Consider the following 25001-nt stretch of genomic DNA (forward strand, 5'->3'; position numbering starts at 1 on the left):
TATGTACGTTTTTTTGTTTACAGACTGCTGAATAACTACTACTGCAGCTTTATATGCAGTTAAATATTGCTGTTGTATGAAGAGCTAAATATTACTTAATATTAAATGTTAAATATTAATTAATATCAATTAATGTTAATTAATATTAATTAAATATTGTGCTGTTGCAGTAACACAATATTTAACTTTTTATACAACTTATCATAACAAATTTATAAAATGAAAGATGAAGAGCTAGAGTAATAACTCCTAACAATTTTTTATTCTAAACCAAAGAACTTTCGAAGTAGAAGACTGTTGCAACTTTTTTACTTTTGTTTTCACATAAAAAATTAAATGTAAGTCTGATTAACAAAAAAGCAAGGAACGGAACTCAGTAACACTATTGTGACACCCTTGGCTTCTTTTTTCGAATTCTTATAACGTTTATAACAATAATAGTAATAATAATGATAACAAAACAGTTCCATAATTTCGAAAAAAAAAAAAATTATAATGAATATTTCTGGTATCAAAAATAATTTATTAAATGTCTGAAATAATGATGAAAAAATGACTAAAACGGGAAAAAATTGGGAAATTTGTTTATAGCGGCTCTGGAGATAAATTTTAAATATGACTCGATTAACCACATTAGATTGATATATGGTATCTTAAAAAATAATTTCATAATATCTGTAGTTTTAAATTTCTAAGAATAAAGATATTACGCATTACGAAATAATTTTTCCTATGGAATTGTTAATGCTTTTTAACCTTAGTTTTTTTATTTTGTTACAACGATATATTTTTTCACGATGATTCAGCTTTGTGCAGCGCTTTAACAAGCAGAACGCCTTCCGTTTTTTAGAAGTTCATTTTTAAATTTAGCTTTCGTAGATGTTCGGCTTCAAAAATAATTAGTGTTATCTTTGCTTTAAGTAAAAATCAACTTTTACTAATTATTTCTTTTCAGCAAAAGTTTTGTATTATTGTGTAATTATAAAACGAAAACTGAATGATGCAAAATAACTTAAGAAAAGTCAAAGTATCTATTTTAATTATTCCAGAAACTTAACTTTAATAATTTACAGACCTACAGGCCCTAAGAGATTAGGATTTGCTTTTGAGCTTTATTTTATTTTTTATTTTTAATGATATTCTGGACTTCCTACTGAATATTGAAGTTTTGTTTCCGCCATTTTCGTAAACATAATCACATACTTTTTCAATAATTTTTGCCACATCAGCTCTGGTTTTTCAACGTTTTGTTCTTTTTAAACTCATATTGAATGAAATATTTTACTTTAATTGCAATACTTGAATTAATATAGTGTGTGTTCAGCAAATTTAAACATATAACCATGCTACCTACTACAGCACAATAATGATCAATCTACAAACGATAGCAGCAAATCATATATGAACAATTGTGAGGCAATGCGATGAAGCAAAAAAATTAAAATTTGGTTATTGGACATAAATTAATAATCACTGTGCTGATAACAGTTGCATACTAAAAGATTTTTTTAGTTTACAATTAACCCAACAACATATTAAGAAAGAATAAGCTTATATGACATAATTGAATACTAAGCATGACAAAATAAATAAAGAAAAACTATAAATATAATTGGAGTTACTCCACTGTTATGACAGAGTAGCACACTTTAAGTGTGCATTTAGTGTGTCCTAAACGGTTGCACATCTTAACTGGTACTCTATACCAGATCTCCTTTACCAATTCTTTGAGCTGTTCTAGACTGGTAATTTGAACTTTTGCCAATTCATGGTATTTCCACACCCAGATATTCTCTATAGGGTTCAAATCAGGTGAAAAATTTTAATAAGTTCAATGTAAAGTGCCGCACTTTCATACATTTACAAAAAATTGATGATCCAAGAATTGTACTAACTGCCACTCATGGCCCATTTTTACACTTGGGAATCCTGAAGAAATGTTTGGTTTTCTTTAAGAAATTTTTGGCCATGTTCATCTGGAACAATATTTTGATGACCTGTCAAAGTGTTGAAAGGACAATATAAATAAAAACAAAGTAAATCAATTATAAAAAGAAGTATAGATATTATACAAACATTTTGTATAAAATAACTAAGAAAGAAATTGCATAACATAAATATTTTCTTACTACATGAACTTGCTTTTCTAAACCATATATGTTTGCAAATCAAAATACCAATAACCACAGTTATAGTCACAGCTCCAATAGCTACTGCAACAGTGAAAGTAAACACTTTGTTCCCTATATGATATAAAGGACATTGGATGTGTTTATACACATTATTTTATATACTATGTATGAATGTATGTATGTATGTATGTATGTATGTATGTATGTATGTATGTATGTATGTATGTATGTATGTATGTATGTATGTATGTATGTATGTATGTAAGTATGTATGTATGTATGTATGTATGTATGTATGTATGTATGTATGTATGTATGTATGTATGTATGTATGTATGTATGTATGTATGTATGTATATATGTATGAATGTATGTATGTATGTATGTATGTATGTATGTATGTATGTATGTATGTATGTATGTATGTATGTATGTATGTATGTATGTATGTATGTATGTATGTATGTATGTATGTGTGTATATATACAGCTTGTCTGTTTATAAGAAAGTATTCTAAATTGCTTACTTAAATGCAGATTTTCTTCCTTCAGTTCTTTTTCTAAACTTGTTTCTTTTTGATTGCAACAACATGCTTGACAACCCCTATATGATATAAAATTATTGTCTACTTTAGGTGGACAAAGGCACGAAGTTACACAACTTGCTTTTCCTTCATTTATCATGAATGCATTTTCATTATTTAAGCATTCAAAACCATATACAAAAATTTTTCGACTGTATATGTTTAATGTTAATACAAAACACAAAATTTTCTTAGGATCCATTTCTCTCGTTTAGAATTCATAAAAACAGTACACTAGAATTTTATTTAAAAATCAAAATCGTCAGGTAAAGCCCAGGGTAATTTCCTTTGAGTGGGTTTTAGGTCATCAGAGCGTCAACATTATTAAAATCAAGATAAAGATGTGGGAGGGGTAATCACAAAATCCTAATGCTCCAATTTTGCTTTTATAAATTTCAGAAAATTTCATTAAAAGACTCGCCATTCAATAACTATTTTTTACAATAATTTGAGAACTTATAATTAATGTTCATAAACAAAGCTTTAGAAACTAATGTTAAATTACTGATATCAAAATATGACTGGATTGCCGTTTACGGCAAATTTTTTGAGGCTAGCCACTGATCTCAAAATATAACTGGAAAGCGTATACGGGAAATTTTTTGTAGCCAGTTTTGGCCTCCCAAGATGGCGGCGGAATTAACGAATGGCTATGAAAATTAAGAAAGTGATGATAATCAAGTTTTATTTCTTTAGCTCAAATATTGATAAATTATAAGTTTCAAATAAAAATCTGGTTCTTTTTTTGTTTAACATAAGATTTTTTTCATAAAAATAAAGGAATATTACATATTTACATAAATTTCAAATATAAATATTTTTTATTTAAAAAAACATATTCTTACAATAAGTTGTTCTGTATTAACTTTCTGTTTTTCGTTTTTTAGAATAAATATAATAAAATAAAAATTCTCAGTAAAAATAAGTACAAATTTTAATTTTAGTTTGCTAAAATTTAGTTTGTTTAATAATAGTGAAGAAAAAGTATTTGTTTGGTTGTGCAAAAATCTCAAATTTCAAATAGTTAACATTTGTTATATAGTTTATGTACCTTTTAGTTCTTAACTACCAAATGCTGTGTGCTAGAAGGTTAATAATACAGCAGCATGGTAGGCAGCTGATTTTATTTTTAAGATAAAATATTTTTTATGCATTAGTTTATCAGATAGGCACTACAAAATTATAAATGCTGTATGAACTATTAACTGAGTGCTGTGATTACACACAACTCAGAGGTTCCTTCTAGAGTTGTTATATATATATATATATATATATATACACATACATATAAAATATAATATAATATATATATAATATATATATATATATATATATATATATATATATATATATATATATATATATATATATATCTAATGTATATATATATATATTATATTATATATATATTTGATATATACATATTATATTATATATATAATATATATATAATATGATATATATATATATTTGATATATATGTATGTATATATCAAATATATCATATAAAATATTTTTATATGATATATTTGATATATACATACATATATATCAAATATATCATATAAAAATATTTTTGATTGGTTTTTGAATATGATAAGTTTTATTAATTCTTTCCTAAGCTTTTTTCCAGTTATTTTGGCATTTTGTTCTTTACCCAGGTAATAAAAATGAATTTTCGCATAGTTTTCTGAAATAAGTTTAATCAGTGCAAATAAATGGTTATCAGTTATAGTAATCAACTGATCTCAAAACAGCAATAGAAATGGCATTCCTATTTCATTTGGAAAGTGGCTATTTATTGAGGCAAGCAACCTTTGGGAACATCTTTCAGTTTCTTCGCATATTATAACAACACTTTTTGTTGGTTTAAATAAACCTCCTCTGCCTTTGAATTTTAAAAAACTGCTTTGTTCGAAATGATAAGAAAGTACTAATGCATTCTAACATTTAATGCAGATGGTTTATTTTAAATTTATGTATCATACATTTTTTGATAAGATAATGTTGATGTTTGATAACATACAAAATATATGTTATCAAAAAATTCCCTTAACAAGTCGTTTTGAATAACAACTCAAAATCAATTGACTCAATCATTGAGAGCTGGAATATTACAAAGAATAATATATATGTAAAATAATATATATTAAAAATAATATTTTGTATTTAATATTTTCATTAAATACCATATCCATTAATTACAATTATGTATTAAATAATCCTAGAAGGAACCCTTGAGCTGTGTGTACTCACAGCACTCAGTTAATAGTTCATGCAGCATGTACATATCTGGTATCTTGCTACAAAAATTGAAAATATAAAATTTCTCAAAATTGTAAGTAGACACCACTGCCGCTTACCATACAGTTATGTTATCTACCTTCTAGCACACTGCATTGGGTAACTAAGAACTGAAAGGTACATAGATTATGCATAAATATTATTTAATCGTAAATTGCACTTAAAAAGTAAATCAAATATCTTGTAGCTTAGTATCTAAGTAATTAATTTGTCTGATTTTTTTAGAAATCAATTTCTTTAAAATTTTTTAAACTTTATTTCATAGTCTAGTTTTTCTTTCAAAACTCTACTTATTTTCTTTCATATCTCTGTAGAAAACCTTATAAAATGTACGTCGATCACCGCTAGGAGCTCCGATCGCCGCCATCTTGGGAGACCAAATTTGGCTTCAAATTTTTTGAAAAAACAATTGAATGCCCTATCCAGTTATATTTTGAGATCAGTGAAGCCTGTGATGGAGAAACTGTCCATTGGAGTAAACTATGCAATCGGACATTTTACTCCGGAGTAGGGTAAGCAGAAGATAGTATGGCTCATGATGTGACTTTTAATTATGCGAACCGTTTTTAGTAAGTTTATATGCTTATATTTATTAGTAAGTTTATATGCTTATAACATCAAACAATTATAAAATTGTTGAATCAGGATATCATTATTATTGATTAGGGTGATAAATTCATTAAAAAGAGCATCAAAAGTAGCAATATTATTTAAGAAATAGGGCAAAGTGCCCAATTAATGGCCATAAATTTCTTATTGATAGCCGTGAAGAATGCCTTAATCTAACGGAGCTTTTATTTTTTCACTGTTACATTGATGACAAACGGCTTTACCTAAAAAAAGTCCTAGTTAGTACTAAAATATGCTTCATTCAGAGAAAAATGTATTTAAACAGAGATTTCAATTTTGTACCAATTAATGGCCGGGTAGACCAAATAGTAGCCAGCAAATTGAGAAATGGTACCTATTATGAGCCACTTACATAACCTATAACTGACATATCTAAGAATGCTTATATATCAAAAAGTATTATTTTATCAGATGATTATAGCTTAATAATGAACTAGGAACTACTAGATACTAAGAAAAAAAATTTTTAGTAAAAAGAGTTTAGTAAAATATACTCTGTTTTGCTAAAAAATATTTTTTTCTTGGTTTATAGCAGTACTTTAATGGAGTGTTTATCTGTTATTCAAATCTAGCTAGTGTATCAAATAGGAAAATAAAAAAATTAGTTGAGAAATTTTTTAATTGCTATTAATCTCTTGAACTAAATTAGCTTTTTTAGATAATTTTTGTGTCTCTTTCTTCTGTTGTTCTTTTTCTTTTTTCTTTTTTAATCTTTTTTCTTCAGTTGCTTTGACTTTATTTTTTTTCTTTTCCTTATTATTCAATTTCGATTGCATAGCTTCTTGTGAAGTTAATACAAAATTCTTTTGAACCTTTCTTCGATTTTCTTTTGACTTGATAGTATATATCTTTGGATAAGGCAAAATATCATTGTCACTATCATTAGCAGAACTCTTTGTACAAGACTGAATTGGTGTCAGAATAGGCTGAACAATAGCTTCATTTGGCATCTGATTATAATGAGAGGGGAATTCATTGGTCAAATAACAAGGCTGGCCTGTGATTTCATTTGGCATAGAATTTGACTGAACAATGGTTTCGTTTAGAAATGGAATAGGAAGATCTGTGTTTTCATTTGGCACTGGAATATCTATGTCAAAAACATCCTTTATGCATGAACTCTTTTTCAGTTTGAATTCTTTATGTACTTTATACAAAGAATCTGTAATGTCATAACTATTCTGGATACAGAAGTTAAAAGTTGTAAACTGCTCATGTGTTAAATAAGTATCCCAAACCAAAGAAGTAGTATTATTGTAAAGGTTTACCAAATCAGTGTTATATGTTTTTTTATATTCAGACGTATTTTCAGATTTATTTGTGCTTGATTCTATTTCAAAATCAACTCCCACTTCTATCAAATTTTCTGATGTTGTTATTCTAGTGTCAGTTTTGATGGGTTGCAAACCTGATTCAAGCAGATCATTTTCATCAAGCAGTTGTTGTATGGAATAGACAGAATTAGGCAAGTAAACTGTGCTTGGAATAGCAGATAGATTGTATGGATATATGCCACACGATTGAAACCCTGAAATAATGTTATCAGCTGTGAGGGCTTGGTCCCAGGCTTTCTTGAAAAGACCACAAAAATTAGGCTTGTCATCAGTAACTCCAGGATATTCATTTATCAATTCATGACAGATTTGATTGTAATATGTTTTAAGAGGACCAAATACTGTTCGATCTAGAGGCTGGAGCCAATACGAACAATGTGCTGGCATTTCCACAATATGAATATTGTTTTCAATTGCAACAGACAATAATTCAATTGAGTTATGAGAATCGTGACCATCAACTATGAGAACTTGTGGCCTATCTCTGCCTATGTTAGGCAAGAAAGTATTGGTGAACCAAAGATAAGCAATCCCTTGCTTTGTCCAACCTGTTTCACTAAAACTCCAATTTGAGCCTGAAGGTGCATCTGTAGTATTAAAAGATTGAAGAGACCTAATCATTTTAGCTTTTGCTATTAAATGTGGAGGCACTAAATCACCTGCAGCATTTATAGCAGCAATAATGGTTATGGTTTCACGTTTTCCTGTTGTACGAGATTGAAGGTGTTTTGTACCTCTTTTTGCAATTATTTTTGGAGGTTTAAAGTCCATCTGTAACCCGGACTCATCCATATTCCAAATCAAAGATGGCTTTAAAAGTGCATGAGTCTCTTGCAAAACCTCATGAAGTGAATAGAAATATTTTGCTACTTTTGGAACAGACATGCATTGATGGCGAACTGATGAAGTACCTTCAGGCTTTCGTAAAACTAAATTTTTATGTCGCTTATTGAATGAGCGCCACCATTTTTCTGACGAAGTTGAATGTTTAAACTTTAAATTGTGTTTCATGGCTAAATCAGAAGCATATTTTTTAAATTGTCTTTTTCCCAATTCTAATCCAAGTGTAGCCCTTGTTGCTGCATATTCAACTAACTTGTTCTCTAAATTGCTAGATAATATTGGACTAGGTCCAGGTCTAACACCAAGAACTGAATCTCCTCTAAAATATTTACCGAGAGTTGACCGGGGAACATTGAATTGTAATGCAGCTTCTCATTGTGACATTGAACTATTTTCAACAGCTGCAATTGCATTTTTCATATCAACACTAGACCACTGAAATCTCTTAATCTTTGTCACTTTCTGGGTAAACGTTGAGTTAAAACTAGAGCCAGTTTTATTTTTTATTTTCATGTTCCTTTTTGTGCTTTCCATGATTAAAATCAACTTAAAGAAATAATATACAAGCTTTAAAATATAGTATAAGACTTAAAAAAGATATTTTATATATATATATATATATATATATATATATATAAAGTATATACATGTATTGTATAGATAAGTTACTATTTTATATATTTACTAGCTATATACTAAATTAATGTTACATCAGTACTTGCCTATATGTTATGTTTATATAAATAGCTGATGCATTTGAAATAAAATGGAAATCAATTTTACTTTATAGTGTTTATACAGTATAAATTACACTAAGATCCTAATATTAGCCACGTTAGTACCATATAAGAGCCACGGCTCTTATTTGGTACTAACAAGGGGCTATTAATGAGACTATTAGAGATCTTTGAGTTTGGGCTACATTTATGCTTCTTCCTTTTGTGTGTTGACAAATAAAGCAGTTTACATAAACATAATAAACTAACAAAACAGATCAAAATATATCATAAAGCTGTACATGAAGGAATACTTCGTTAAATGTGTCTCAAAGTTGCTTGAAAAAAACAAAAATGACTACCGCCGGTATAAAATATTTACTTCTACTAACCTTGACAAAAATTTCTAAAAAATCAAGACTAACAGAAAAATTTACAAAAGCTCAAATAAAACATAGATATATCAAAGAAACATGAAATAATATTAATCAACTAGGTAAATGTCCCGCCAAGTAAATAAATGTAACAAAAGCTGACCCAAATTTGGCTTGTAATAAGACCCGGCCATTATTAGGTCACTTTGCCCTAGACTTAAATTTTAAAGGTAACTCTCAATACTTTCTCTTGAATTCTTTCTTTTACAGGTAGATAGTATAATTGAATGAACCAATCTTTACAACATATGTACCAGTCGCTAAAAAATATAGTTCTCATAGTTTTTTTTGTAAATTATAATCAAAATGAGGTACAATAATTGTGTAAAAAAAAAGTATTTATCCACCTAGTCAGTTATTTAGCAATTTTTATAAAATAAACTCTCATCTTTTTATAACTATAGCATTATAATTAATGGGTTTAGTAAAGTTCAAATTAATTTTGATTTTCATACTTAGTACCTGGGGCAGGTAGATAAGGCCTCTTGGTGTGTAGTTTTAATTTTTTATTTTGTCAAAAAAAATTAAATAAATAAGGATATTTTTCAGTGATAACCAAGTAATTTTATTTAAAATTTGTAAACTGCGTACCCATTTATTCACTTGCATTCAGTTTTAGACCATACTTACAAATCTAACTACAACGTTTTTAAACTATAAAATTATTAATGATGTTGTTTATAGGTAACAGAAAAAGTCATACATTTATTTATGAAGATGAAAATAAGGCCTATTTTTATATAAAACAACATGAACTTGAGTACACAGTTCGCTTTGCAGCATGGTTCACACCCAAAGGATTTGCTAATACAGGTTAGAACCTTTTTTCTATATATTTAGCATCAATTTTAGATGCCTAAGTTAAAGCATATTGATTTTATTTACTAAATTTATGCTACAGATAGAGTAAACTCCAGTAAACAAGTTATCAGAACATTCTATAACTCCAAATTTTTCAGAAAAGGAAAATTGGGAAAATAAATTGAAACTATTTGAAAAAACAAAAAGTGAAAATAAATTGAGTTATCAAAAGTTTTTTATTCAATGTGAAAGGTTAATGTAATACATTATGAAGCAAAAAATGTTCAGACATGACACAAAACATCAGTTTTGAGTGTTAATGAGCGTTCAAATAAAAAGTTAAAAGTGTAGTAATAATTTCATCACATTTCCCCCATGGGTTTTTTATTCCCGTATTTAAATTGGTGCGATGAAATATAAACATGACTATTTTTGTACATTTAAAAAACTTAAAAATTTGAAAATCTAAATTTTCAAATGTTTCTTCCTTAAGTTCTAATACAGATATTAATTACCCAAACAGCAAAAGGTAATATGAAAATTCCTGTTAAAGTCAAAATATTGCCTTTGGAACCAATTAAAAATAGCTATACTTTGTTTTAAGTTGGAGGTGAATCTTTAAGATGTCTGTTTTTTTTTACTAGTTACTAGGGTTACTAGGGGTTTGAGTTATTAAGAATTTACTTTATTTCCAATTATTCTAAATAAAATGTAGGTTTGCTAAATAGATAATTGGCTAAGCACTACTGGTGTAAATTAAATTGTGTTATATCTAAATATAAACAAGAAAAATCACAAAGTTTTATGAGAAAGTGAAGGTTGTTATGCAAATATGCCATTCATGGTTTTAGGACTCAAAGTTTTGGATTGTTCACATGGAATAGATCGCAACGATGCAGCAAAGAAAGCATACAAGAATAAGACAAAAGAAAAAGTAAATTCTATTATTTTTAATTAATTATAAAATAGTAGCTTATCATTACCAGTTAACTTTATCATTACAAATTAAACGTTACAAATAAAAACTTTATAATTATTAATTAATGTACTTATTTAATAATTTTAGATAACTGAGCACTCTTGTACAAGGAGATATATCAATGTGCAGGACACAAAAAAAATTTGAATGTCCAGCCCAAGTTATTTTAAAGGAAATTATATACTTCAAGGATTACATGGTAATTTAAAAGTGGTTTACTATGATTGTAAGGATTTTTACTACTATTTATAATACCCCAGCAATAAAAAAAGTTTTAGCAATAGTATTTAAAATTTTTAGTTATCACTGATTTTAATTCAACACAGAAAGGGTAAACAACCTAGCGATGTTATTTTAATAATACAAAATTAAGATGAAGTTTATTTAAATGCAGTTCTGGAATGGGGTATTAGCTTATTATGTTTCATTTGAACATGCTTATATCCATTTAAATAGTTTTTAATGCGTGACACTGCATAAACTGTATAATTTATAGACATCAATTACTTCTTTTTTGTTTATTTATTTTTTCATAAATTTAAAGCTCACTGAACCCATGGAAGAACAAAAGTGACATTGGGGTCACTGAGAAGCAAATTAAACTGATTATTGATGACATTTTAGAACACAGAAACCATGCAGTTGGAGAAGTAAGTTAATATTTTTATCATTTAATTGTGTGTAAATTAGGTGTTTTATTTTTTTAAAAAATACTTTGGTAAATGTTTAGTCGGTTGTCGGTTTTTTGGTCATTTATCTTTCGGGCTATATTTAAGTCTACTATACTATAGTTACTATACTTAAGTTAATATAGTTACTAAATTGTAACATGATATTTTGCATGGATATTATTGTTCAAATTGTCAATTAAAAATTGCGGTTGAAGTTAATTGGAAAATCGAAGTTTTTAAAATATACTTGAAAATATTTAATCATATAATTTTTTTACTCTTTACCTAAGTTAAAAATACGTATTCCTAACTTTTTAGCTTGCTGGTATTTCACAGGAAATTGATCCTAGATTATCTAAAAAAATAATAGATTACGCCAATGAAATAAAAAGTGTTCAAGAAATGAGGCGCCTACTAAAAATCTTTGTAAGAGATGACATGTTTGATAAAACATCCTTGCCTGATTTAAGAAATAGAAGGTTTTTCCTGACCAACAACATTATACGATCGCATATGGTACAAGCACGAAAAAAATTACAACTTTCTTTTATTGACCAGGAATGCCTTCTTGACAAAATAAAGACTTGACAAAAAGATGATCCATCAGAAAATATTTTTTTTGGCTTAAAAACAACTCAAATAATTGCATAACAGTCCAAACTCAAAAAAATGAAGATATTAATGAAGAAGATGATGACTTGAAGTTTACTGAAAACTATTCAGAAAAATCACTCTTATTTGTTTACCAATCAGAATGGCAATCCAAATTAGGCGTCGATATGGTAATGAAATGCTCCTATTAGATGCAACCTATAAAACCACCAGATATGTTTCACCAATTTTTTTTTTTAGTAGTCAAAACAAATGTTGACTACCAAATAGTTGGGTGCTTTATCACTGAGAATGAAACCAAAAGAGCAATCTATGAAGCATTAAAAGTTTTTATGAGAATGAATCCCAACCTTTCTCCTAAATTTTGCATGACAGATTACTGTAACGAGGAAATTGATGCATTGGAAGAAACCCTTTCCCAGTAAGTTTTCAGTTTAGTTAGCATTTGAATAAAGTTACTCTGTGTTTAGAATAGTTCTTTGGATTGGTTCTTATAAAAGAGGGTTTAATGTAAAGTTTATAATTTTTGTTTAATTTGGGTGGTAAATGATTTGAGCTTTTTGTTCAGATTGTAAAGTTTTGGTCTGCGATTTTCATCGTGAACAGGCCTGGGAGCGTTGGTGAAAGTATCAAATAGTTGTGCTAATCACAAAACCAATATCCTGCTCAAACTGAGAAAAATTGCTCATTCAACAACTGTAGATGAAATGGAATTAGCTGTAAAGGATTTAAAACAATCTGATTTTTGGAATAACGAAAACTTTTCAAGATTAAAAAAGTATATAGAAACTTATTGGTTACCTATTGCAGATGTATTATCTAATGAAATAAAAATATTTAAAAAATGAATTCCTCTTAGTTTTTTAACAAGTTTTTTTTATAATTAACTCAATAAATTCAATTTCTTTTTATATATTTACTTTTTTCAGCGTTGGATTTGGGCATACCGTCAAAACCACCTACTTGTTAATTTAAACACTAACAATGGAGTGGAGAGGCAAAACAAATCTTTTAAATATTCATACCTCCAACGGTTTACTAGTTCTTCATTAACTGGAATGTTGACAGTCCTAATTGAAGAGTTCTTTATAGATAAATACCAAAAGTAAACTATCTTATATATCAATTTAAGTAAATAAGTTTAATTTGGTTTAAATAATTTGAAATTGTGCTTGAAAAAAAAAAAATTTTAGTAATAAGTATTGCTATTAATTTATAATGAAACATATTTCATTATGTTTAGTGTTTTTTTTTAGCTATACTGAAAAGAACTTCAAAATGGACTCAAGGTATCGTCAGTATGCAAAAATAATACCAAGTTTTTTAATAAATCGGCCTCGTGCACTGGTCAAACATTGCCTTCAGAAAATTAGGTCAGCTGAAAGCATTGATTTATCTACAGTCACGATGATAAATCGTGGCATTTTCTCCATTAAAAATGATAAAATAAACTACCAGATTGATTTGGGAAATGATAGTTCCATGCCTAACTGCACATGCCCTTCCTGGCTTTCATCTTGTTATCTGTGCAAGCATTTTTTTGTCATTTTTACAAAGTTTCCACTCTGGCAATGGGATGCATTGTCGCCAATATATCTTAATTCACCATTCTCAACTTTAGACAATGAAGAAAATACTTTACATGACAAAGTAATTTTTTTTCAAAATAAAGAAGCTACATATGCAACAGACAGATGTGACATTAGTTTGCCAAGTTCTAAAAATCTAGAGTTGTCAGAAGAAATAAAAGAAGAAAAAAGATGTATTATGGATTTAAAAAAAGAAAGTGTTTCTGCTAGGAACTGTAGCGAGCTCCTTAGTTCAATTAAAAATCAATTGTATGAGGTAAATAAAAATGCCAATCCTTTCACAGAAGTATATAGTCTGTTATTGAAAGCGTCAAAGCTTTTACAAGAAAATACTACCCATGAGAGTGGTATACCTATTAGTCTGCGCCAACATGCTAAATATTTTAAACTTTTAGATTTGCCAAAGAAAAATACATACTCGAATCACTTGGGATTGGCTAAAGACAGAAAAATAGCTGCTGCCAAGATAAATTTTACAACATTGAAATGTCATGATGTTGATGTAGAGGAGGAAGTAGTTATGGAAGACATTGAGCTAAATGGCCTTCCTTCATTTGCTTCTAATGTACCAAATATGTCTGTAAAGCCTGAAGGAGAGTTTGAAAAAATGCCTGCTATAAGAGAACTTTGAAGACACCTCCTATATTTTAAATCCTTGATAAGTGTATTTACACCTGTATTTGTTCAAAAATAGTAAAAAATACACTGATTATTTTTATTATTAATCTTATTATGATGTTCTGTTAAGTTTTAACTTTCTATTATTATTTGCACTATTTGTATATACTTATTTCCTTGAATGTAATACTTTTCAGAATATATTAGATTTGATTTAATACGGCTGTTTGTTTCTTTGTTTATTTTTATTTGCGCTGTGATTATCCAAAAATTCAAGCAATGTTAACTGACGTAATGACAAAATTTGCATAATTAAAAGTTACATCGTGAGCCATACTATCTTCTGTTTACCCCGGAGTAGAATGTCTAGTTTGGAGTAAGTTGTCCGACCTTGAGATAGTGTAATTTTATGAATTTGCGGCTGATTTTGTACCATCCTTTTGAAAATAATTTATAAAATGGATGAACACAATAATAATGCTGAAGAAAGAATGCTTGCTGATATTAGTAATTATCTATCTTCATCTGTTTATCGCCATGACTGCACCCCGAATGAAAAGCGGGTGATTCGACGAAGAGCAAGCAGGTATAGATTATAAACATTAAGCATAGATTATATCATTTTGTAACTATGTTACTAGTAACATAGTTACAATATCATGTATACTTTGATACACTGTTAAGTAAATTACAAATATAGTCATTATCACAAATTATTTGTAACATTTGTGACACTGTAAAGAAGATTACAAATAAAGTCGATATGACAAATAGAATATATGATAATTGTATATTCTAATTGTCAAATAGAATACCGTAAAATGAGGTGACTTTGGCCTGGTAGGTGACTTTGGCTAATTTATAAAAAAAAGTCTTAACTTTTAAAAACTACTTTGTACTTTTGCAGCTTCTTCCAAATTTAAGTTTATCTCAAGAGTAAAGTTATTCTGTTTATTTATTACTTATATTAATTGCAGTTTGCGGAATTGTTAATATATTTTTTTGTTTGTTTATTAGAGTCTATAAAAATTATTAAATTTATATGCTGTAAAATTGTGAGTTGGTTGAAAATGCTGTTAACATTTGAGTGGTTTGTGATGTTATAACTAATAGTATATTTATATAGGATGAATTTTGTACAATAGTTGCCAAATTTATAACACTTCTAATTAAAAATAACTTTAAGTAAAATTTATGGGGTGGTTTTGGCCATAACTTGGGGTGACTTTAACCTAAGTGAAAAAATGTAATTATTTGATTTTCAATATTATATTTTTGATTTTTTTTCAGAAAATTTTGTCTATAGATGTAATTTTATTGATTTAATTTTCAATTTTGGTTTTTAAGACAAAATACTATTTAATAATCATATTTACATCAAAGAAAACATGCCAAGAACATATAAATGTGTTGCTGGCAGTCGTGACTATATTCCATACACCCAGGAAACATTAACCAAATGTTTAAAAGAAGTAAGAAGTGGTAATTTAACACAAACAGATGCTTGCTTAACCTTTAAAATTCCTCTATCAACATTAAAAAATAAATTGAAAGGTATACTAATTAAAAAACCAGGCGGTTGCACAATATTTAGTGAAATTGAAGAAATTTTTGCAAACTATGTTATAATTATGTCTTCTTTTGGATTCCCAGTTGACTTTTATGATTTACAAAGTATTGTGAAGTCTTATGCAGACCGTAAAGGAATGTTTATTAGGCAATTTGCAGGAAATATGCAAAAAAATTGCTGTAAAAATAATGGATGTTCAACAGCAGAAAGGAGGGAATAATTGTGGCTTATTTGCTGTTGCTTTTGCTACAGCTTTAACTAAGCAGATACAACCAGAGGATTGTTTGTTTAAGCAAAGTATAATGCAGGATCATTTATTAAAAAGCCTTCAAGAACAGGTTCTTTCCATGTTCCCAACTTTTAATGTAAATATAGGAAGGGGCGGTGTTAGCCGCATTGAGTTCATAGAAATTTTCTGTTCTTGTCGGATGCCTGCTGAAGGCAAAGTGATTAAAATGCAATGAGATGTATCACTTGAACTGTTTGATCAACATTTTGGAAAGCGGCTTTGATGATTTTTGTTGAAATTCATGCAATTAACTACTGGATAATAAAAGTGTAAATAATAGCACTAATGTAAGTAATTATGAAGACATTCCATTATAGTAAAAAATATAATAATCTACTTTTAAAAACGATAAATTTATATATGTATATAATGTATATTTATGTAATATATATTTATAAAATATGTCTATTTGCATGTATATTTGCGCAAATCATATATTAAAATTACCAGAAGATCTTAGTAGCATTATTTACAAATTTAATAAAAATGAGAAATATATATATTTTTTTCATGTAGCAGAATTAAGCTTATTTATATTGAAATATTTCAACTAATTTTTTAGAATTCATTATACAATAAAGTTACATTTTAAATGAGGAGGTTGTAAACTTGACATATTAATAACTTGTTCAAGGCTACGATTTTAGATTTACAAATTCCTTTCTTATTTGATGTCAGTATACTTGATTTAGAAAGTGGCATTTTATTGTTTCTAGTTCAATTATTTCTTTGTATATGAATTTTTCCTCTTTTTTTTAGAACTAATAATACTTAACAAATAAATGAAGTTGCTCGAAAGACATTTGCTGATCATTTAAATTCATTAAGATTTTATTTCTTTAAGCTTTTAATTGTGCTATGTGTTATATATTAAAACGTAGTTATCAGAATGCATATGTATTCCAATAACTCAATACTTAGTTTTAATTTAATCAATTTTTAATAACTATCCAAATATGTTAAATAAAAAAATACATAACCTCTTTCAGGCGACTTTATTAAGGGGATTGTAGGTGGGATTAAATTGAAAATTTTTCTGATTTATTTTTTTTGAAAAATTATTAAGTAATTGATAGTTATTTTTAAATTAAAATCATTGTTTTATTTTAAATATGCAAAACAGTAAATAGTACTTTTTCATTTTAGACTTAAAAATGAATAAGGTAAGTATGGGTATTAAGGCCCGGCGAAAATAAGGCCCACTAATCCAAAGTTAGGGAAAAAATAAATTGTGAAACTTTTTTTCGACATTAAAATATTAGAGTTATCTGGTTTTATCACTGGCAGCAAAAAAAAATCAGCATTTCTTTACCGCGCATTCGACAAAGGTGGGCCTTAATACCCATACTTACCTTATAAATCAAAAACTGAAAATATTGCTCAAAAATTCACGAAAGATATGAGAAAAACCAATAAATAACAACAACTTTCTATTTTTTACTGGAAGTATTTATCCAAATAAATTGTAATATTTTAAGTTAATAAATTGTGATATTGATATGCTACTTGTTTGCGTAATTCCCCATTTTTTGTCTTCTTTTTTATAGCTTTTCGTGACAATATAAAAGTGAATAAAACGAAAAACAAATTTTAGCGTGGAAACAAAATTTGCTTTCAACAATCCAATATAACTAATGTGATTGTTCTGCGAAAAGAGTATACTCATTTCGCAAGCATGTTCCTAACCTTAGATGTATTAGATTTCGTGTGAGCCAGTTTTTCACGAAATCTTAGATTTAAGTCTTCGATCGCAATATTATTTACTCGCAAAATATATTCCGAGCTGACTGCGCAATTGCCTAGTATATAATACATTTACATGTGAATTTCAAAAATTTTCAAATATCTATCCACGCAAGAAGTGTAAAATATGTCGATGTAAACTTATTTTGTAATGTCCTAATTTTTCATACCGTCGAAAGTTGACCATTGGAACTGAAAAATATTTGGTTAATTTGTATAAGCTCCATAACTCATTACTATGTTAATTATAATTGTATTATGTTTAGTGTTTAAATAATATTACAATAAGTGATCAAGGTTTTATATGCCTTTCGCGCAGAATGCACAAGTTTTTAAACCGTCGTTTAAACAAAAGCTAAACGACATTGCTTGAATGCTCCGAATAAAATTATCTGCAAAATAATAAGACAATTTACTCCAACGTAGGACAGTTTGCTCTGGAGAATATTGTCCTAGACGGACGGATAGGACAAACTAGGACATTCTACTCCGGAGTAAAATGTCCGACCGGAGAACTTACTCCGCTGACAGTTTTCTCCGTCACAGGCCAGCTTTGGGTTTTCAAGATGGCGGCGATTTAACGAACAGTGTTGCGTTAAAAAAGTTAGTCACGGTGGATAGGAGCATGCTCGAAGACCTTGCAACACATCCCCAGAATTTTTTCTTTGATTATCATCAAAAAATATTTCCTCATTGAAAAACTGTATAAGACAAATTTTTTAAAGGCGGCCTAGGGAGAAATCACATAATTTAGGGGAGTGCCCAGGAATTTTGGTGTCGAATGAGGATGACTTTCAAAAATTATAGCTAAACCAACCCCGCCCCGACATCTTACTGCCCCCTTCCTTGAACTACGTCTCCTTTAATCTTAATTTTTTTTTAATCTCTTTTCGTTTAAGATTTATAACCGTGCAAAGCTTAAAATTATCTCCAATTACCCCCTGAAATAACTTTAAACGGTCTTAAATTTTAAACGAAAAATTTTATTTTGATGCAATTTGAAATCTGTCGATGAATTTTGATCTAGTTTAATATACAACAACAACAACAAATTTTTAAGGGTTTTTAGGAACCATAGGGGGGAATCGAGGGATCATTTCGAACTCCACAAAATTATGCCCATGCCCCTGTATTTAGATTTTCAGTATTCTTTGTGAAAGATTTATCAATTTTTTTTAAAAAGTATTTTAAAAAGTTTGTTTAACATTGAAATTTACAGGCGGATATGTAATTTTGATTACTTTCTGTTTAAATTTTTATTGAAATAAAAACAAAGCAAAGCAAAGCAACCTTTAATTATTAACAATTAGTTAAAGCTAGCAATTGCTAATTGTTAATAGTTCATAATAACTCCTCAGAAGCGTTGACATAATAATAGAAAGTATGTTTGCTGCCATTATATTGACATGTGTTTGATATGGCCGATATATCATGTCAATATTATCAACCCATATCAAAAGTTTCTATTTGAAGCATTCATTTAAAATGCCTAAACATGCAAAAGAACATGGTGATTTTGTTAAAAAGATTTGCATTTGCTGCTTCAGGAAAAAATGTGTGTTGGATGTGTGTCGGGAAAACTTGTTTATCAAGGTACTGAAAACGTTTCAAATAAGCCTGCAGAAAGACTTATTTGTTAAGATTTTTTGAACGAGGAAATGTTTTCTGATGATAATCAAAAAAAAAAATTCTGGGGATGTGTTGCAAGGTCATAGAGCATGTTCCTATGCTCCGTGCTTTATAATCTGCAATAAAAGAAAAGAAGGGGGAGGGGGAATGCGAAAGTGTCTTAGCATAGAGAATGTTGTACTGGTACAAAAATATGAATGTTGAACATCAAAATGGAGTGGTTTTAAGAATACATTCTTGAACCTGAATAAATTAGTTTTTACGGTATTCAGAAGGGTTTTTCTAAGAATGATGTTAAACAACATATTTTTGATGCGTCAGTTTAGAAAGGCTTAAGTTTGAAACATTAAGTCATTTGTGAATTACACTAAGGATTTTCTATTTTTTGTGATAATATTGAAAAGAATTTCAGATTTTGACTTATTTGAAGATAAATTATTGCAAATATATTATATTTGAATATTCTATATAAATGCTATAACTTATATATTATAAACAAAATCTATTTTGCATTTAAAGTTTAATGTTTGATTTAAAATGTGGCACATTTGATTTGTATCTATATAATCTTTTTCTCTTAGATAGAATGTTTTTATATGTAAGTGCTGCTCATAAGCTACATGCTCTTTCAACAGATGAGGGAAAGAAGCTGGCTTTCAGGAATGTGCATGATTTTAATCATGGAGCCCATGTTGGTCTTAATATCACCAGAGTTAAGCTAAAAAGTGCTTTTTACTGACCAAATAAGGGTATTTGAATTTGCTTTTCACCAAATACTCTTTGAAAATAATTACTTTTCTTAAATAAAAAAGAGATTTTAACATGGTCCATTTTCTATTTTAATGCGAAAATAATACATTTTTAAGAGTAATATACTTATCATATTCTTTTCACAAGTTTATAGAGGTAAATCCCAAATGGGTGAAAGAACGTGACAAGTGTCTGCATATGGAGAAAATTAAAACTTGTGCTCCAGAACTGAAATCTATCAAGGTCAATGGATATAGTGGGAATTTTTAGGTATAGCCCTAATTGGTCCCCTTCCATTTTCAACACAAAGTAGCAAAAATATTTAAAATGATCCTTGGAGTAAGCATGTTAAAGCTTTTTCAATATCAGAAAAGTTTACTTTTGTTGTTTCTAAGTGTTTTACTACTTTGTTTTATTGATTCGGCTCTCCAATAAAAATTCTTTCAAACCAGGGCAGAGAGTTTGATGTAATGGACTCAAAAAAAACCAATGATTTCTATCTTAAATAAACCGTAGTCAGAGGTTGTAACTACTAATGTGCTAAACAAAAAAATCCCAAAACAAATTACTCCAAAATATTTTACTAGAAAAAGGAAAAAAATTAATTCACTTGGTAGAGTAATTAAAAAATTAAAGAAAAAAAAATTGTTTCATACGATGTTGCAGAAAGTGGCGTAATCTAAAAAAAATATCGATAATAGTAAATCGATATTAAACTTGATTTGATCGTAACGTTTTGACTTGTTAACTCTAAAAACGATTTTGAAAAAGGATCGACGAAACCTTTGTTTCTGAATGAAGCTGCAAGTTGGGTTGAAGCCACTGAGAAATCTGTAAACTGCTTAATTAATCAGATATATCAAGAACTTCTATTCCTCCTGAACCCATTTATAACCCTAAATAAGATAAAAAATTTATAGCCCTAAATAAGATAAAAAGGACTGCTTTTATTAAAACCTTTAATTAAACTTTTAATAATCAAAGTTTACCTTGCTATATGTAAAAACCAAAACTTTCAATAACCGTGTAGACCATGGTTATTAAAAGTTTCAACACAATCTTCATATAAAATTATGAAGACTTAAATTTAAAACCTATACAGAATAATACCTTTAAACAACAAATCATCTAATTCATAAAACTTTGCAGGCTGAAGTTTAACAATGTAGCATAGATTTTTTTCTAACGGATATGCGACAAAAAGACTGAGCTATTATCTACTAATGGTCATGAGGCCAAAAGAATGAAGTTTGCAAATTGGGTGTGAAACAATTTCTGAAAGAAGAAACATTACCGAGTTTGTTTTCAAATGAGAATATGTTCAATATTAATGGCCTGTACAATGCAAAAAACAAGAAAATTTGGCTTATAGTTCGTGGAGAAGCTGATGAAAAAAGCGGGTGTAAAGCAAAAACAAAAATTTTCTCAAAATGTTATGGTGAGGCTAGGTGTTTTTTTGAAAGAAAAAACGTCATTTTTTATCTTGGAGAAAGGAAAGGTCAACCACAAAGTTTATACCGTAAAAACTTTGCAAATAGCTCGAAAATACGGCAACTAAATGTTTGGTGACACTTGGCCGTTTCAGCTAAACTTTGACACAAATGCTGTGCAGACAATTTTCCAGCTCTAATCGACAAAAAGTATTGGTCGCCAAACTCTCTGGACTTTAACTCGTTGGGCTACTTTGTTTGGGACGAATTTGTTCACCAAAGAAATTGGGAAAAAGTAAGATCGAAGAAATAAGATTCGAAAAAGTGTTCAAAAGTAGTGTGTGTTGAACAAATAGATTATCAAAGTGAAGTTTCTTGTAAAAAGAGAATAGACAAGTTTAAAAAAATTTAGACTGGTATTATCAAAATTGAATGCGATACGTTTTTGGCCACCCGTTTTTCTTTTAGCGTTTGGCCCACCATCTTCAACCCAATTCTTTTTTATACTCATAGGGTCAGTTTCCACTCATCAGTTTTAGCTACGTGAAAGAAACAGGTATAGGAAAATTAATCCCGTGAGCATGCGCAGTGATTAATTTTCAAATTAAATTTAGAGACCGCCGATTCGTTACTGTTTATCGGTTTGCGGATTGTGCACCGAATTAACTATGCTAAACGGTTCAAATTACTTACGGATTGATTTGATCCGAAAATAATTTATCGGAAAAAAATTCGTTAAAATTTTTTCGGATTTTTTTTTCGGATTGCAATCCGATTCGATACTTTCGGATCGGATTGCAATTCGAAAAACTTTTTTCGAATTGGATTCCGAACCGATATTATTTTTACGGATTTATACGGATTCAGAATAAAAAATCCTTTTGAAATAAGATTCATTTTTATTTATTTATAATATTCAAATATACAATGAAACGAAATGATTTCCTTGTTAAGAAATAAAAAAAGTCAAAATCACACTGAAAGTTAATCATTTTCCAAGTTCATTTCCTGGCCACACAATGTCTTGAATTTTACTGAGTTGCTTAGTGTTTTCTTTCATATATACCAACATCTCAACCTTTGAGATTGAAAGATTGGTTCTTCTAGAGCTGTATATATTCCCTGCTGTTGAGAAAACTCTTTCAGATGTTGATGATGCAGCAGGTATACAGAGGTTTTTTCTGGCCAGCCTTGACATTATTGGGTAAATATACTGGTTTTGTTTCCAGAATTCCAGTACATTTGTATTTGCTAGAACTGGTTTTGAATTCAAATACCCCTCAATTTCAGCAGAAATGGCTTTCTTGGTGCTTGTTTCACCTCCAGGATTAATGTAACCTGCACCAAACACTTTCTTCCTCAGTTGTTCAGTGAAATCAAAGTCGTCATCATCTTCATCATCCAACATTGAAGGGGAAGGAGTGCTTTGGCTGGCCAAAATTTCTTTTCTTGACAGTTCTTTCATAGCTTTCTTTCCTGCAGTTTAGACTACTTCAAATTTCCCCCCTCATCCACAAAGCACATGCTCTTCCTGTTAGGATTTAAAAAATGAGCAATAGAGAATTCAATATTCATCAACTCCCCTTCGAATCTTTTGTTTAGATCTTTATTGAATTAGTGAGCAAGCTCTAATGACACCTCGGTTTTTGGCTTGACACAGGCCTTATATTTTGCCTTGTTTTCCTCCACCTTGTTGAAGAATTCTCAAATATTAGATAGCTTAGGCATCTGAAAAGAAGAAAAAAATGAAATAACATAAAAATGGAATAAATCAGATTGAGCTTTTCCTTTATATTTGTCTTAATAAAAAATGATATTTTTGAGGCATGCATAAAGCTTTCAATAAAAGAACTAATTATTTAAAGGTTATTTGCCTTAATTGTTGAAATGAACGTAACAACTTTTCAAACTAGTTTTTATCTCTATTTTTATTTCTACTAATATTTAAGTAGAAGAAACATAACAATATAAATTTTATAGGACCAATCCACTAATTGAAGCAATCCGCAAAGCGAAATAACTCGCAAAGAAATTTGATCCACAAAAAAAAAAAAAAAAAACCGCAAAAATTTAGCTTGAAATATTCTTAACTTTTAAATCAAAATAAGATAATAATGGCTTACCGTAATAAATGTAAGTAAAGAATAGTAGACTTGATCTGTTGAACGAATTGTTGTAGGTTAAGATTTCCAAATAGGACTGATTGAAAATAAAAAAGAAATCCACTATTTATAGGACGCGCATATAATAAAAATGTAATTTTTTTGAACCACACCATTTAATGGTGACGCGAACGGAACGCGATTCGTATAATTCGCTAAGCGAATTAAAGTTAAATTGATTCGTAAAAGTTTTTCGGATTAATAATAATCCGAACAGCAAAGAGAATCCGCAAAAAAAAAATTCGCTAGTGGTTCGTAAATTAGTTTTCGGATTGTTAATCCGAAAAATTTTTACGAACTGACTGTTTTAATCCGCAAAATAAGTCGGATTGGCTTTTTGCGGATTTTACGAATCGAATCGGCGGTGCCTAATTAAATTACAAACTGCGCATGCTCACATGATTAATTTTCACGTGAAAAACTGATCCTTAGTGGGAGTTAATGAAGCTGAACTTCACCACTTTGAATTTAAGATACAACTGCTTCATTAAAACTTGCATCTTTTCAACTGTAGAGAGCATGCGCCAGTAGGCCTGCGATTTCTTAAAGTGTTTAAAAAAACCTGATATTGAACATTTCTACCATCTTAGACATAAACTTTTCAAAATCCACATCTTTTAAACTTTTTAAAATCCACATCTATCTGAATACTGTACTACATTATTGCTAAAAAAAATTTTCAGCTTGAAAATTTTATATTAACCAATAGCTTTAGTTTAATTTCTGTTACATTTGAAATTCCAATATTTTCGAGCAGATTATGATAATGAACCAACTCAGACCTCTTTTGAAAAGAAACAATAAAATCTAAAATAAACATTAAACAAATCATAATATATGAAGTTATAATATAGTATATAAAAACTAAATATTATTAGTACAATCTTGCTGATCTCTTTTGCTCCCACATTTTATGTATTAAATAAAAAAAATCATAATTTACATAAACAATGCTATATTACTTGAGATAACGGCGGCTTATTCTACATTTTTCTAAAAAACCCACTCTTAATTAGTTTTTCAGCACGCTTACGTTTGGCGGTAAAATAATTTTTTTTGTGACTAAACTTGCAAACACACATTAAAGGATTAAAATCCTCGTCTGGTTGTCCAATTATGTTGTGTAAATGTTAATTAGTAAGATTTTTATACTAAATTACAATTTTAATAACTTTTAGAAGA

At 28.8% G+C, this 25001-nt stretch overlaps 2 protein-coding genes and 2 pseudogenes across 4 annotated transcripts; 2 read left to right on the plus strand and 2 right to left on the minus strand.

Moving 5' to 3' along the window:
* Positions 1-373: 373 nt before the first annotated feature.
* Positions 374-3305, minus strand: LOC149889383 (uncharacterized). The gene is made up of 3 exons (XM_090084552.1): positions 2659-3305; positions 2130-2243; positions 374-1997 (listed from the first exon to the last, which is right to left on the minus strand). Exons 1-3 carry the CDS (start codon positions 2915-2917, stop codon positions 1915-1917), a joined length of 456 nt encoding a protein of 151 aa, XP_089940678.1. The 5' UTR covers positions 2918-3305; the 3' UTR covers positions 374-1914.
* A 3-nt stretch (positions 3306-3308) lies between these two features.
* LOC149889384 (uncharacterized) lies at positions 3309-11415 on the plus strand (annotated as a pseudogene). Its single transcript, XR_016451613.1, has 6 exons — positions 3309-3382; positions 5334-5588; positions 9661-9789; positions 10629-10711; positions 10844-10955; positions 11301-11415. The product of XR_016451613.1 is annotated as an uncharacterized LOC149889384 (transcript).
* LOC149889385 (uncharacterized) lies at positions 6262-8221 on the minus strand. The gene has a single exon (XM_090084551.1). The coding sequence runs from the start codon at positions 7992-7994 to the stop codon at positions 6267-6269; it is 1728 nt and encodes a 575-aa protein (XP_089940677.1). The 5' UTR covers positions 7995-8221; the 3' UTR covers positions 6262-6266.
* Positions 11416-12968: 1553 nt separating the features above from the next.
* On the plus strand, positions 12969-14464 carry LOC149889386 (uncharacterized; annotated as a pseudogene). Its single transcript, XR_016451612.1, has 2 exons — positions 12969-13144; positions 13296-14464. The product of XR_016451612.1 is annotated as an uncharacterized LOC149889386 (transcript).
* The last annotated feature ends 10537 nt before the right edge of the window (positions 14465-25001 follow it).

Source organism: Hydra viridissima, unplaced genomic scaffold, assembly GCF_058129835.1.
Source record: "Hydra viridissima isolate aposymbiotic clone 2 unplaced genomic scaffold, HvirCarnegie_v1 scaffold_4, whole genome shotgun sequence".
Lineage (NCBI taxonomy): Eukaryota > Metazoa > Cnidaria > Hydrozoa > Anthoathecata > Hydridae > Hydra > Hydra viridissima.

Excerpts from the sequence above, each read along its gene's own strand:
- LOC149889383 (XM_090084552.1), bottom strand. The coding sequence starts at position 2,917 with ATGGATCCTAAGAAAATTTTGTGTTTTGTATTAACATTAAACATATAC. Across the intron at positions 2,244-2,658 it reads GGAAGAAAATCTGCATTTAA|GGAACAAAGTGTTTACTTTC; the intron begins GTAAGCAATTTA and ends TATATCATATAG. Across the intron at positions 1,998-2,129 it reads TAGAAAAGCAAGTTCATGTA|GTCATCAAAATATTGTTCCA; the intron begins GTAAGAAAATAT and ends ACACTTTGACAG.
- LOC149889385 (XM_090084551.1), bottom strand. The coding sequence starts at position 7,994 with ATGAAACACAATTTAAAGTTTAAACATTCAACTTCGTCAGAAAAATGG.